Raw genomic sequence first — 15,295 nt, 5'->3', positions numbered from 1 at the left:
TCGGCCGCGTGGCCGATTGCCGATAATGTACATTCTATCGTAGCGAATTACTAAGTGGCCACTTGTCCGCCACGGTCCCTTGTACATGAATTATTCTATTCCGTGACCGGGCGTGCGTCCGCGCCCGCTAATTGTTGCTTTCTCCGTCGACGAGTAAAGTCACTCGTTAGCCGGTTACATCGACCGCGATCCGCTCGCGTCGTTCTTTTCAACCCATCCCCCATCACCCATGACTCCATTTTGAATTTTTCTGCGCTCGAATATTCCGAACGATTCACAATGGTTCAACTTTAATTCGAGTATCATTTGAAATCTCAACTTTTTACAGATTATTTAAATATTGTTCGAATGTCTGGAGTTGGAAGTGGAAATTGAGACTAGGAGTCAGAATAATTGTTAATTACAGGGTTTCTTCTCTTAATTTAGTTCGTTTAATAAACAGAGATGCTTTTGTAATTCGTAGTATTTGAATAATGACTATGAATCAATTTCTCTAACTGCATCGTCTTTCAGTTATTTACTTACTATAAAATGGTTCGAATTTAATTCGAGTATCATTCGAAATGTTGGTTTTTTACAGATTATTTAAATATTATTCGAATGTCTCGAGTTGGAAGTGGAAATTGAGACCAAGAGAATCAGACTAATTGTTAATTACAGGGTTTCTTCTCTCAATTTAGTTCGTTTAATAAACAGAGATGCTTCTACAATTCGTAGTATTTGAATAGTAACTATGAATCAATTTCTCTAACTGCATCATCTTTCAGTTATTTACTTACTATAAAATGGTTCGAATTTAATTCGAGTATCATTCGAAATCTTGACTTTTTACAGATTATTTAAATATTATTCGAATGTCTCCAGTTGGAAGTACAGATTGAGACAGTCAGAATAATTGTTAATTACTGGGTTTCTTTTCTTAATTTAGTTCGTTTAATAAACAGAGATGCTTCTGTAATTCGTAGTATTTGAATAGTGACTATGAATCAATTTCTCTAGCTTCATCGTCTTTCAGTTATTCACTTACTGTAAACACAATCTATTTTACTATTGAGCAAACTACACCTCGGATTTCCAAAGCTGTTCTTCTCGACATTGCTTCAGATTTTCTATTTTAAAAATCCACCCACTTCCCGGTTGCACTACGATCGCAGATACCCTATGTATGGAGATTATTGATCATCTTCTTAGAATCGTCGGTTTCACTCACCGTAACGGTTCATCCGCATGCATGACCCGAGTCGGTTGATGAAAAGATGCAGTATTTCAATCCATCACCGGTATCCGCATTATTTAAATAGTTCAACATACGAATGCTTTCACAATCGAATAATACTTCGAGTCCATTTATTTGGACTTAACATCCAGCGATGTGTAATTTTATTCCATGTTTCTAAAGAATTTCTCGCAGAACGAATGCAGTGGAATCTATTCGAATGTCTATGAAATAGTTCAAAAATATTAAGTATACGTAGTTCCAGCATCGTGTCCCACGCGAAATTCGTCGACGAACAAGGCCCGATGTTATCCAACCGTGGACCATGTTAACTTTCGTTTATATAAGCACTGGTTCCGTGATGTCACCGTGAGCCTCGTTTCCACTGTCATCTACGCTCTTGCATACCTGGACGAGAACGCTGATTACGTCACGTCGTTTAATGTCGCGAGGGTGTGTTCCTAGGCCTTCTTTTGCGTCGAAGAAAGTCCACGCTGAAAAAATAATTTAAAAATATTAGTAAAAGTCTATTCGTACCATTTTTCAAATAAAATTGCTTCCAATAAACTGAGGAACAGCCTTAGTCTTTATCAGCTGCGAATCGTAATATTAAAAATGTCTAAAAAATAGTTTTTTCATCCTAAAATTCAGTGGCTCTATTTTTTACTTTTTTATGTCGTAGCCTAATCAAGACGAGTTCATCGACCTCGTGAACCATGACCTCGAAGTGACTTTGAATTCAGAATTTTGAGAGTGCACGAAAACCTCTTCGTAAAAAAATTTTTCCATTTAAGTTTGGTTATTTAAAAAAGTCAAGGAAGAAATGATTTTTTAAGAACTTTAAATATTGCATTACTTTGTAATAATTTATTTGTGCCAAACAATCGTTCGAACGTTTATTGGATGAGTATTTCAGACGAAACGATCTGTTCATGAACTTGTGCCATTTTTCCCATTCGTGCGTTATTGGACTGGAATTTTGCTCAACCCTTGGTTATCAGCACGCGAACGTAAAACAATTTCTCGTCAGCGGAGAGGAGTAACAGATTTCGTGAGGTATCAAATGTTGCGTGTCTGAGCTGGCCGACGATTGTGAATCATAGTAATTACATACTTGGCGTGACTCTCGTTCTAGTCGGAAATTAGAGACCGCGGTTATGGATATGAATATTGCGTTTCTTGCGATTCCTTCGGATTCCGGAACGTCACGGGCTGAAAGGAGGCTTCTGATTGGTTTCCTCAAGTTTCATTGAACTATTTGTTGATCGGAACTAGGGTACTGATTACGTAAAGCCTCGAGGTCTTGAACGCACGCTCGTAACGACGTTACAAGAGCTAAAATTCCTTTTAAAGTCGTCACCAGTCGTGAAGAAACAGCGATTATTTCGTCGTAATTAACGGCACGGATTTCAATCGTATTATGGAATTAACACAAAATGCATGCTATAAATTACCAGAGGACAGTTACTACTCGTCGTACAAATCTGAGAAAAGTGATGCAGTCATTTAGGAATTCAGAGGAATATTTACTCTAACATACATTAAATTAATACACAATTACACATTCTAATATTCTCCAAATTTACTTCCTGTATTTCTTAATTATTGTACCAATTTTGGTATTCTTGCGATTAATATTTTCATCATTTTTATTATAATATTACCACACTTTTGTTGGAATATAATTAGGTATAGGCACTAATGAGATTAATGGGGAAAGATTTTAATTCATACAATTTTTTTGCAGCTTGTGTTACATCACATTTTCGTTGGAATATAATTAGGTGAAGGCACTAATGAGTATCATGGGCAAAAATTTTAATTGGTAGTTAAACGAAATCAATCTAAATTGAATATACATTTAATATTTATTAAATTGTAGTGTGATATAGGACTAATTCTTAATGTGAATTTTGCAACTGATGAACACATAGTGTCATTCTGGAATCATGCCCTTACTTGGAGCAAAGGCTTGCAGGATTAGTCTGCTTTAGTTCTCATGGCATCGTGTTAGGTAACAGAATTACCATCAAATGGAGTAACTTGCAACAGATGTGTTGCTTGTTACACTTCTTCGCTTATTCGGTTTTTCAGGTCAGTTTACCTATGTACCAACTGCAGAAACTAGCAATGATAGGCATTTCAGTCCTCTAACATAGATAGATTTACTATTGCTTTCAGTGATTGGAAATTTGTACATTTCAGGGGAAAGAGTTATTTCAAAATGTTGTGTATCTACCTCGAATATAGTCTTAAAAATTTCCTATACTATATTTTTACAAAATTGATTAGATTTAAATAACGTAAACTCTAAATCGAATATGATCGACATTTGGTATATATCTTTCTCGCTGAACTACGGTGAAACTGTCAGAGATAGAGGAAAAAGGTATTCCATGTTTCTTTTAGAAAATTTAATGTATATTATTTTATATGAGCGTCATCATTTTGATATTATCGATAGTTACCGAGTTAAGAGTAAAAAACCGTGACGACGTTCCATTTGTTTACGCTAGAGGCTGTAGGGTAAACGATACAATTCAGGACTTTCTACTATATGTTCCCAAGATATAAAGAACATACATATCTCTTCCTTTTATTCGTTAAACTCTTTGGTATAATCAAGGGTTTCGAAGTTGCTCCATTTAATATGAAAAATATTTAAATGAAAATGGACTCAACGTCTCTTCAAACCGCTGTAACTTTTTCATTATATTTTTATTAGGTACGCGGATTTTAATTTAACCGGGTAGATTTCTTCTATGAGTTTTGCAGATTGCAAATGTGTGCGTAGAAAAATGTTTCAAGTAAATTAAAATGGATCGTTGAAATCATGGAAGCTATTAGAACAGTTTTTCGGTACGAGGCTCTGTACTGTTACTAATTTTGACTATTTCTCGTTCTAAAAATTTGTGAATATTACTGAAATAGTAGTGAATATATATGCAAAACGGCGATGCAAGAAGTTGCATAGTTTCTTCATAACAAAATACCAAAGAGAACACAGAAAAACGCGATTTACAGTAGAAGACCACCTCAAGGGGGTATTGCTGCCTAGACTGTCATTTATCATATTTCTGTGATTTTTGTACTGAAATTTTGCAGATATATTTACTCATCCTATAAATATCTACACTATTCTTTTCACCAAAAAATATTAAGAATTCTAAGAGTTACAACTTCTCGTTCAAATGTGTTTTGATATTTCAAGATCGAGCAGACCGATTGACTTTAAATATGAAGAGATCACTCAGCAGACACGTCTTTATAGCTGTAACTAGAAATTTAAAAAAATATTGAGTTTCACTCATTTTTTGAGTAGACCCCCTTAAGGGGGTATTGCTGTCTAGTCTGTAATTTATCATATTTTTGTGATTTTTGTACTGAGATTTTACAGATATACTCATCCTATAAATATCTACAGTATTCTTTTCACCAAAAAATATTAAGAATTCTAAGAGTTATAACTTCTCGTTCAAATGCGTTTTGATATTTCAAGATCGAGCAGACCGATTGACTTTAAATATGAAGAGTTCATTCAGCAGACACGCCTTTGTAACTAGAAATTAAAAAAAATATTGAGTTTCACTCATTTTTTGAGTAGACCCCCTCAAACGACCTAGCGTTCCAGGGTGAGACTCGCTCTCCATTCATCAGATTTAAAAACTACGGTAATTATAATAATTTCGGTTCCAAGTGGCACGGGCTAGCGACAAAGGGAGTCTCGGAACGTCCCGTGGATGACAGAGTAAACGGCTAAGGGGATATAGGAACGGCTCGCGGAGCACCAGGACCAAAAAAGGAGCAGCTGGCAAAACGCAAGGACGCGCGTATACGTTACCATGTCGTGTTCTCATAATCGATTAGCCGTCCGCGAGAGAAGGAATCCTTTTCTGTAACCCAACACGTCCGATCGTTCTCTACGCGGAGAGGCCACCGAAGCATTTAGGACTGGTGGCCTTGCGAACGCCTACGGACCTTTGTCTCGAGAGTGGCCGTGCGCTCGTCGCAGCATCTCCGCGGCTTGGGGCCCGATTTTATTGTTGGCGTATCCGTCGGGGCACCGCTGGACATTCCTCGTGCACACGTATATACCTTATCCGCGCCGCGAAGTGGTCCAGCCACATGAAATTGAAAGTTAGCGTGGGTCGATAGCTACCGCCCAGACCGGTCCCAAGTTTACTTGGGCATTAAGTTGCCGATTGGACCGAGAAAATATCGCCGGCTTTCGTTCCACGGGGCCCGCGACACTCCGAACCCGGCGACGGGACCGAGAAAAATTCAATTTTCCCGGTTATCGAGACACGCCGATGGCGATCGAATCGCGATCCCTGGCCCCCGCGGCCATAATTAATTGAATAATTTATTGCCGTCCGGCCGTACGAAGAATGAAGACGCTTGTAATGCGAGTTTTTAAGGCCACGGGATAATTAACCGCGCACAATTAAACCTGGCAGACTAATTAGCCCCGAGTATGTTTAATATTAATTGCCGGGACGATTCATTTTTCTCCTGTCGATCGCGATTCCCATGAGTCCTCGTTGCCTCGCGCGATAAGTCAACTATGTAAATGTACAGAGTGCGTGAAATTAATTTTGTATTCTTGTATGGAGATCGAGTCTCGTTCGCGCAGAATCTGGTTTTCGACATTTAATCGAATTTCACTTATGAATATTGAGATGCAGTATGGAAAGTTCGCTTATGTAAAGAGAAATGGCGCAGGGTGGGGCGGGCAACTGCGACCACTTGGCTTGGGCCTCTCTATAGGGTGTTTCAGAAGATTGGTACTGAACTTCAGCGTTGTTCTTGTTGAAACAGACAAAAGAAACATAATAAATATGAGTCGAAATATCATTAATTTTAGAAATTGTTTTCCTCGGTTGACAATAATTTTAATTCAAAAAGATTGTTTAACTATTTTCACTAGTATTTTTAATGATTAGGTACCTCTACCCCCCTTGAGAATTATTTCTTATTTCGAAACGACAATTTTTCAAACGCGATTATCGATGGATTTCATGAAATTAAGTTCCATTTTTGTTTGATTGCAGGTCACCGGCCAATTATTGGACACAGAATTTCAACCGACGGTCACAGCAACATGCAAAGCCGGCCACATGACGATACGGGTGAACCTAAATCAGAGTTTCGTAGGAGCTGTTCACGCTAGAGATTTTCGGACGCCGCAGTGCATGGCGCCCGGAAATGGCTCCACACACGCGACCCTCGCCATTAATCTTTTAGCGTCCAAGGGGTCCCCGGATTACTGCGGCGTTTTGGTAAATAACGTAAGTCACCATCCACGTTCACGATCAAAATTTAAACACAATCGTTAGACCATCATTTCTAAAAAAATTAAAAGGTGATACCAATCTAATACTTTTCATGCACACTGATATTTCAGGACAATTAAAGAACATTTTCTGAGAAACTTAAAAGACATCGACTTCGTTCTCATTATAAATTAAATTCTTCGAGACCTCCAGAACAAATTCTTTGCCACTATTCTTTAACCATGAATATTTAAAAAAGTGGTTAAATTAAATATCATTAAAAGAATTTTAAGTCACGATCAAAATTTAAACACAATCGTTAGAATTCATTTTTTTTTTAAATTAAAAGTTGATACCAATCTAATATTTGGTATGCACATTGATATTTCAGAATAATTGAAAAATATTTTCTCAGAAACTTAAAAGACATCGACTTGGTTCTTATTTTAAATTAAATTCTTCGAGACCTCCAGAACAAATTCTTCTTTAACCATGAATATTTAAAAAAGTGGTTAAATTAAATATTATCAAAAGAATCTTTTGAGTTTGATCAAACGATTGGATTTATTTCGAAAGTGCGATCCACGAGTTCGAAAACTGTTATATAACGTTACTCAGAAACGTAAAGAAATGGATGTGTTTCCTTGACAATGCTTGTTATTATTACGAAACTTACTATTCAGTCCATTGTGCGAAGTATTCTTAGATCCGACAATGAATCGTTTTCCTAATAGCGAGAAAGCGAATACGACGTTGGCCAGGGGTTCCCAAACTTTTTCAACCGCGAAACACACCGCGTTATTTAGATCAGTCGATGTATGGGTTTCAACCCTAGAGAAGTAGTATGATTGTCAAATGAAAATGTTTAACGAGGAAAAGAGGAAGAATATAACATATTGAAATGGAAGAGTAATAAAGAAGAGTCTCTAATGGGAGGATTGTGTTGGCTTAGTCAAGGATTATTTGTGTATATCCAATACTATTCGAGTAAATCCTAGCTCATAAATATGGCTCAATGTTCACGTTATTGGCTTACTTACTTACGTGATATAATTATCTCTCATTTCCTACTGTATTATTTCATTTTTATGTATTGTTACTATTCTGACATGCAAGGATTGTATCTTTTGTTCGATAAAGTATTTTAATCCTTTCGAAACTAAATTTTAAGGATGTTGATCGAGATCCACTAAGTGATAATATTTGATAAAATAGTTTTGGGCAAGTTATAAATATTGGAGAATGTATATTACACATCACAAAGTTACTTACCATTAATTTTTAAAGGGTTAAAACAATAAAAGTTCACTACTCAATGGGTTAAAAATTTTAGAATTATAGTTAAGTAGATTATTCACGTTGCTAAATTTTCAGTCGAAGCTGTGATAAAAATAATATAAAGAAAAGTTCAAAAGCTTTTTCTTCTAAAAAAAGAGATGTCTCGTTGAGCATATGGGTGTTTAATAATAACAGTGATAGTTGAGCCAATTCGTCATAAAGAAACATGTTTATCTATCGTAGGTTGGATCTGGCCAAAGGGAAAAGTGTGTAATTCCGCGTAGGAAAAGACGTGAGTTATGATACGAGGCACGAAAGAAATTATCTTCGCGTTTCCCCTATCGTCCGTAACATCGAAATTCCCGTTGGCTTTTCGAACCGTCGAGTTCCATTACACACACGCCGACAACAAATTCCCCTTAATCCCGTTGTAATTCTTGCAGGACAACGAGGAACGCTCCATCCCCATCGCGGTGCGGATACACAAGACCCTGGAGCTGGCGGACGATAAATTTTACGTTATTACGTGCGGAAAAGCCGGATTCAAAAATGCGAAGTACATATAACGTTTATTAATATTAGCTCGTATCTCTTAAAATCGTGGACTATCGCGGCCTGTGCCGGGGGTATAATTTCGCACGGCGCGATAATTTTCTGCGCAGGAATGAAACTTCGTTAGTGGCGTTGCGCCTTTTGGACGGCGCCCACAAAGTGGAAGAGGCTATTTATGGTCACAACTATACTTTGCGTGCGGAGATCTCGCGACCAGATGGTTCGTACTGCATCTCTCACTCCATTTCACCCCTTACGTTTAATTGGAATTAACGAGCGCGCGTAACGCCGTTCGTCGGCGAGCGTGTACAAGCGCCGCGCGTTGATGCATTTTCATCAATCTTTCCCGTTGCAGGAATGTACGGAATTAAAGTGAAATCGTGCTTCGCCTTCAATAAACGAAACAGCAGCGTCCAGCTGATCGACGACAAAGGGTACGTTCGACGATCGTCCCGTTTCCATCGCGAGTCATTCGCGAATTCCTCCAGTGCAACCGTATTTGTCAAACTTCAAACGCGGTTACGCTTCGCGCGTTGATACCCTTGTTTCACGGTTATGCAATATTATTGCGTCAAACGATGCTTCTTTATCGTATTTTAAGGGCAGTTAACGCGTCCAATTTTGTTTTTATTCCAACTCTGTTCTGTTCCAATGATTGTTTGATATTCATGCAATATTATTGTGTTAAACGATGTGATTCTTTATCGTAAGAATTTTAAAGGAACATTGTATGCTTTAAATAGGGTCAGTTGCCTTAGTATGGAATACGTTGTTAATTTGGAACACTGCAATATTAAAGCGATTATCGCAATATTTCTACTGGTGCAATTGATTAGGACTGTCATTTGTTGCAACTAGTGTGCATATGCACGAATTCTAAGGCAACGTTCGTAAAAAAATATTAAAGAAAATATCACAGTCTGAGTTTCTGCAAGGTGATCTTTTAGGTGAAAAATTTTAATGGGAGACTATAGAGGCCAAAATAAGACGAAAATCAAGAACACCAATTTGTTGATTGAGGCTTCGTTAAAAAGTTATTGACAAAATTATTAATAAAATTTATCCAAATACACGAATTTTTTTCTCGAAAGTGCGTAGGAATTCAGGGGTATGTGTATTCACCAAAAATGATTGTAATTGACCCCCGGAACTGAAAATAATTTTTTCAGAACGATTTGAAATTTTTTTTTCGCCGAAAAAAGGCCCTTTCGATTTTTCTTAAAAATTCGTTTTCGATTTTTAGTAAATCTGTTTGACAGCCTATAGAAAAGTTGTTTAATACTTTTTTGTAGCTACCCATGAGCTCTACTTTAGAAAAAAGTTTCATTGAAATATATTCACTATTCTAGGAGTTGTGGCTGTTTGAAAATTGGACCGTTTTTATGTGGTTTTTTTCATTTTACGGGCTCAAGGAACAACTTTTTCAATATTGTTAGAATTTCTAAATATTCTTCAGTAAAATACGCGTTATTTGCTTTTTGAAAAATTAAAATCCTTCAGTCGGTTCAGAAGTTATGACGTTTTAAAGATACGCACGTCTGGCCTGAAATTGTATTTTCGGTAAGGAATTTTTTTCTCGAAAATGGTTAAGAATTCAGGGGTATGTCTATTGACCAAAAATGATTATAATTGACCCCTGCAATCAAAAATAATTTTTCCAGAATGATTTGAAATTTTTTAATTTCGCATGAAATTTCAGGAGAATCAGGGCAGTCATGGTCAGACATCGTACTTTCGATAAAGAATTTTTTTCTCGAAAATACATAGGAATTCGGGGGAATGTCTATCCACAAAAAATGATTGTAATTGACCCCTGCAGCTAAAAATAATTTTTTTAGAATGATTCGAAATTTTTTAATTTCATATTTCTTTATTTTGGCTTGTTGAATCTCAAGTGGTCGAACACTCTGTATATAAATATAGTATTTCGTATTACGAGCACTATGAGCCTAATATGAAAAATGAGGACCTCAGTAAAAGAAGTAAACATTTCCTAAACTATTATTTATTTAGGTTTTTATAAAAATTCTAAACGCAAGTGAAGCATGTGCATAAAAAAAAGTATTCCATATTAGGGCAACTGACCCTACTAGTTATCATTGACCGTCATAAAAGTCACCACGTCGATCTTGCAATTTTGTTTTTATCCCAGATATGTTCTATTCCAATGCTAGTTTGACATCTATGCAATGTTATTATGTCGATGCTTCTTTATCGTGAGCATTTCAAAGTTATACGTTTCAAGCACCATCCTGTAATTTAGTTTTTATCTCCAACTCCGTTCGTTATTGGCAAACAACGTCCAATTTATTCGTCGACTCCGACTCCGATTATAACCGATTGCGTAATATTCATGTTCCATGACCGAAAAGGTGTCCCGTAAAGGCTTGGGTCGTGACGAAATTCATGTACGATCGGAACACGGGCCTGGCGGATGCGACATTGTTCTCGATGTTCCGGTTTCCTGACAGCCCGCAAGTGCATTTTCAATGCGACATCGCCGTGTGCAGAGGTAAACTGATTCGCTGACTGATTTCCCGATTACAGCTGCGTGCCGCATCTGGGTCACAGTGTGCCGTTCAACTCGACCTAGGAATTAACATATCCCCTCGGAAGTTATCCCTACCGATATCAGATACGCACGAAACGAGCCCCCGTCAACAACGCGAGATCGTCCGAGCTTTCGTCGTTTTTTTCCTTTTTCTTTCCGTTCGTCACAGGGGAATTTTAATGTTCCGCCACGCTCGGTCGAGTGTCGAACGGTAAATTACGGCACACAGATAACAGGTGAAACGCAAAACGTTAATCTTCTATCCTCCAGGAAGCTGCGGTATCCCTATTTGCGAAGGCGATAACGAGGAAGAAATAAAGGGAGCGTCTTTAATTAATGGGCAAAGCGTGAGCGGCGAGGAAGGAGTGCTTCTTGCCGGCACGAGCGTGTTCGTTCTTGACCCTGGCGAAATGCAATGTAAATATTCCATTCCGTACTTTTCATACACGCCGCTTCCTACTATTTCCCGATACCGTAACGAAAATTACGCTCCGGTATCGTTTTGTTCCGTTCGATCGATTAATTAGCTCGTACCGGGCGAGCCTTTACCTAAGAACGAACGATTAATTGGCCCCAATAACGATGCGTCTTGTTTAATAGCTATGAAAAGTTTACACGAGGGCGGCACCGTTCACCCATTATGGCTGCTGTGGCTGGCCGTGGCTCTTGGCATTCTGTTCCTCATCATGCTCATTATCAACATATTCCTCTGCTCCGCGATGACCTGCAGTTGCACCAGGACCGATATCATCGAGAAGGAACCATCGATCATCGAGGATTACGATCCGTATCGTAGCTGGCATGGTTCTCAATACGGCTCAAGGTTCGATTTCATTCTTTCCTTTTGCTTCTACTCCATTCGCGGAAAAATCAAGGATTCGGTCGATTAAAAATGTATCGAGCAATTCAGAAAAGAATCCTTTGGCACGAACGTTCATTCTTTAGATTGGAAGACTGTGCTGCATTTTTCGATTTTAAGAAAAACCATCCCTCATATCAGAACCACCTTATGATAAAATTTATATGCAACTATCAGGGATTGTATACATTTGCTAGTGTCATCGATTGATATTTTAAATGCTCTTTTGCAAACCATTTACATTTATTAGAAATTATACACACTATCTACTGTTCGTTCAAGTGTTGAGTAAACATTTCAGTGACTATATGCAACTACCAGTGATTGTTTACATTTACTGTCCACATGAATTATTGTTTTAAATGCTCGTTGAATTATTTACAAAAGCTCTATTTAGGTTTAATTTCCTAACCAAGTCACTTTAAACAAAATTGAATTCAATACGAGAGTATATATGTTCACGTTCAAAACGATTCTGCTAACTGGGACACCTCTATTTTAAGATACGAAAAAATTGGTAAAAATTGAACGCGATTGGCTCCTTGAATTTCCGAAGGAGGAAGACCAGCGTTTTCTGCGGGAGAAAGCGTATTGGGAACGTTTCTGCTAATTAAAAGGGCCAGATTCTTAAAATTGATTGCGGCGGTTGTCGGGCCCGGCTCGCCAGGTTGACATTTTACGATTGTATTGTTCCGCGAGTCAAAAGGTACAATAGTGCTAAGTCTTGACTGCGGAACAATACATGGAGTTTTCCCAGCACGAATAAGCCGGTCTACCGTTTTAGTTCCTCCTCTTGCGAAGAACTGAACGAACCAGTGGATTACGAAGTAATAAGACATTAGCAGACGATCTATCAAAGAAATCCCCTTGCCATACAGTGACGTTTCTGACTTGTCACGAGTTCTTGATGTCGAGTTTCATAATTACGAGTCCACTCATTCGTCATCAAGTCTTCTAAATTAAAATTAATCGCGAGGTATTCGTAAAACAAATTTTGTTCGTGCTCATTCCTTGTATGAACAAACTTAAACAAAATTGCATAGTTATATTTGGAATTAAATCGTAAGTCAAGGGGTGAACACTGAAAAAGAAGAAATGGTAAAATATATTATCGAACTATCGCGATTTCGATGACTTTACCGTGTACCTCGTATATGCAGAATCCAGTGCAAAATAGCCAGATGTTTAAAATAAAATTGCAAACTCAATTTAAAACAATAACGACGAAATTATTATGAAATTTTCAGTAGTATTCTGATCGATTCGTTGTCTGTGCTCAGATACTCCTTGAACGGGAAGCAAGGATACGCTTCCGGAGGATCGACGATGAACTCGACGAGGTCGATATCGACGAACAGCGACCACTACGCTATAGTTCACTCAAGACCAGGAAGCAGATACTCTGGACCCGGGCAGAAGCACCATCACCACCACAGAGGGCCGCCGTCGAACATCGGTTCCCATTATTCCGGAAAATAATATTCTCCATAGCTACTTAACGAAATGATAGAACGAACAATTATTTTCTGTCTTAACGTCCTGAGATTCGCGTATCGAGCTCTGTTTTTTCTTAACAATGCAATCACTTGTAACGGGTACATTCGGATTCGTTGGAATCGACGCTCGCGATGTTCGAAAACAAATCGAGATTACGAACGACAAAATCGATCCTCGACACGGAAACGCGAAACACGATTGCAATTTCTAGCTCGAAACGGAGAACGCAAGTCTCGCGTCGAGGATCGATCTTCATAACTTGATGTGTCCTTAATAGTTACTAATAATATATTACGTACACTGAAGGGTTAAACAATTCCTGACTTACAGAGTATTTTTGTACTAATGTTCAAGCATCAATATAGTTGTCTTTCCCTTCTCCTAGCGAGACAAGACGCGTTTACCAGACACTTTTGAAGGAATCAACGCGGTATCGATATCGTATTTCGTACGTTGAAATATTGCGTCTTCGTTCGGGAGAGGGTTATCCCGCTAGATCGTATATGTATCATATGATAGTCATAAATTTAGGTACTTAGCATTTATAACGTTGCGCAACATCGTACTTAATTAAGTTGAAATTAGACGAAAGCTTTTGTACATAAATTCATTGATCGGAAATCATCCCTTGTGACCAGCGACACGTAGAAACGTCCGTTCGCGCGCTTTTATCATCAAAATTAGCATAGTTTTTATACAATCCAGCTAGCAGTATCGCCACGATCTAAATTCACGTTGTATAAAAATTTCTACAAGCTCAACAACAGAAACAGAATAAATAAACGCTCTGTCGTTGATACGATTATCTTCTCTGATGGCTCAGACGAAACACTTCATGTTCAACGAGTTACGATTGCTCCATAAATACATTAAATATTTTGGAAAATATTCGAGGACGTTCATTGTACCCTCAACCTAACAGATTTCTCTGTGAAAATTCTGTAACTTCGAGATTAGTGTCTTTGTGTATCTTGAAACGATGAAGCTGAACGTCGTCCTTCGCGAAATTCCTTCGATCTACAAGGATTTTTTATGGATCTAGGTTGACGAACTCCTAAATGATTCATAGTTCGCGTGACTTGGCCGCTTTAGCAAAAAAAAGCGGTTTTAATGTAATTACAAATGTCGGTCATTGTGCAATTAAATCTCTACTCGCTTGTGGGATCGAATTATGAGTAAAAGTATGCGACCTTGACGGCATACAGCATTCATGAATACGTTTTGTCACGTAAGGAGACACGTATATCGTTCGTCTCGTCATACTGAACACTTTGTCAAGGCCGACTTACGTATGCAAGGCTGTAGCGTGGCGAACTACGATTAAAAACACGTACAACGTCTCGCGATATTTCTAGACGATGCTCGAGATTTGCAAACAGCCAACTTCTTCGTTGCATTTGTCGAATATTAATATCGTTCCAACATTCTGTAAATCTTCGTTGATTTTATCGGGAATTGATGCGTAAGATTTCCGGATAAACATTGCAAATATGGACGATGATGTAATTAAGAATCTCGTTTACTCGAAGGAATCATAGGATTTAAATTTAGAGAGTATCTCACCGTTTTGTTCGAAGACGTAAATAATTTTGCGAGTCGTTACAGTGACTAATAATAATGACTAATAAGCGTTTTAATTGAAACTCTTAAGCGTTTCGTTTCATAAAGAAGTACACGATGTTATTTGGTTAATTAATTTTGAGACCGAAAGCACGAGTTTTTGGACATAAAAATTCATGGTCAATCCTTTCACTATTGCGTCGTTAATCACTCGAATAAGTTCACATGTCCGGGTTAACTGTACTGTTTTTATCTGGCTTAATTGAGCGAGTCCAAGTACCGCTAGTCTTGAAACTTCATTTAACAAAGGATTCGTTAAATTTAACGATAACTGTATTCCAGATTCTCGAATGGTCGTTATCCGGAGCTTTTAGAAACGTTGGACCATTGTTTGTACCGCATTGTAAAATTAAAGATTTCCTGTAAGATGAGCTGGAAATTTCATATATTGTTTGAAAACGAATTTGCGTTATTAGACTTATTGTGACAACTGCCAATTTATGAGTTAA

At 37.9% G+C, this 15,295-nt stretch overlaps 1 protein-coding gene across 1 annotated transcript in view; it reads left to right on the top strand.

The window, feature by feature from the left end:
* Positions 1–15,295, top strand: part of LOC122395866 — a 45,716-nt gene extending 30,421 nt beyond the window's left edge. Inside the window, exons 2-9 of the mRNA XM_043393775.1 lie at positions 6,268–6,504; positions 8,211–8,323; positions 8,430–8,539; positions 8,675–8,753; positions 10,692–10,831; positions 11,141–11,287; positions 11,471–11,693; positions 13,010–15,295. Of these exons, the coding sequence (XP_043249710.1) occupies positions 6,268–6,504; positions 8,211–8,323; positions 8,430–8,539; positions 8,675–8,753; positions 10,692–10,831; positions 11,141–11,287; positions 11,471–11,693; positions 13,010–13,208 (1,248 nt within the window). The 3' untranslated portion in view covers positions 13,209–15,295. The remainder of the gene's footprint in view (positions 1–6,267; positions 6,505–8,210; positions 8,324–8,429; positions 8,540–8,674; positions 8,754–10,691; positions 10,832–11,140; positions 11,288–11,470; positions 11,694–13,009) is intronic.

The sequence above is a fragment of the Colletes gigas genome, unplaced genomic scaffold (genome assembly GCF_013123115.1).
Source record: "Colletes gigas isolate AHSC1104 unplaced genomic scaffold, ASM1312311v1 Colletes_gigas_Sc00006, whole genome shotgun sequence".
NCBI classification, from domain to species: Eukaryota; Metazoa; Arthropoda; class Insecta; order Hymenoptera; family Colletidae; genus Colletes; species Colletes gigas.
The sequence above is the reverse complement of the archived record's forward strand: the minus strand, read 5'-3'. Positions and strand labels throughout refer to the sequence as shown.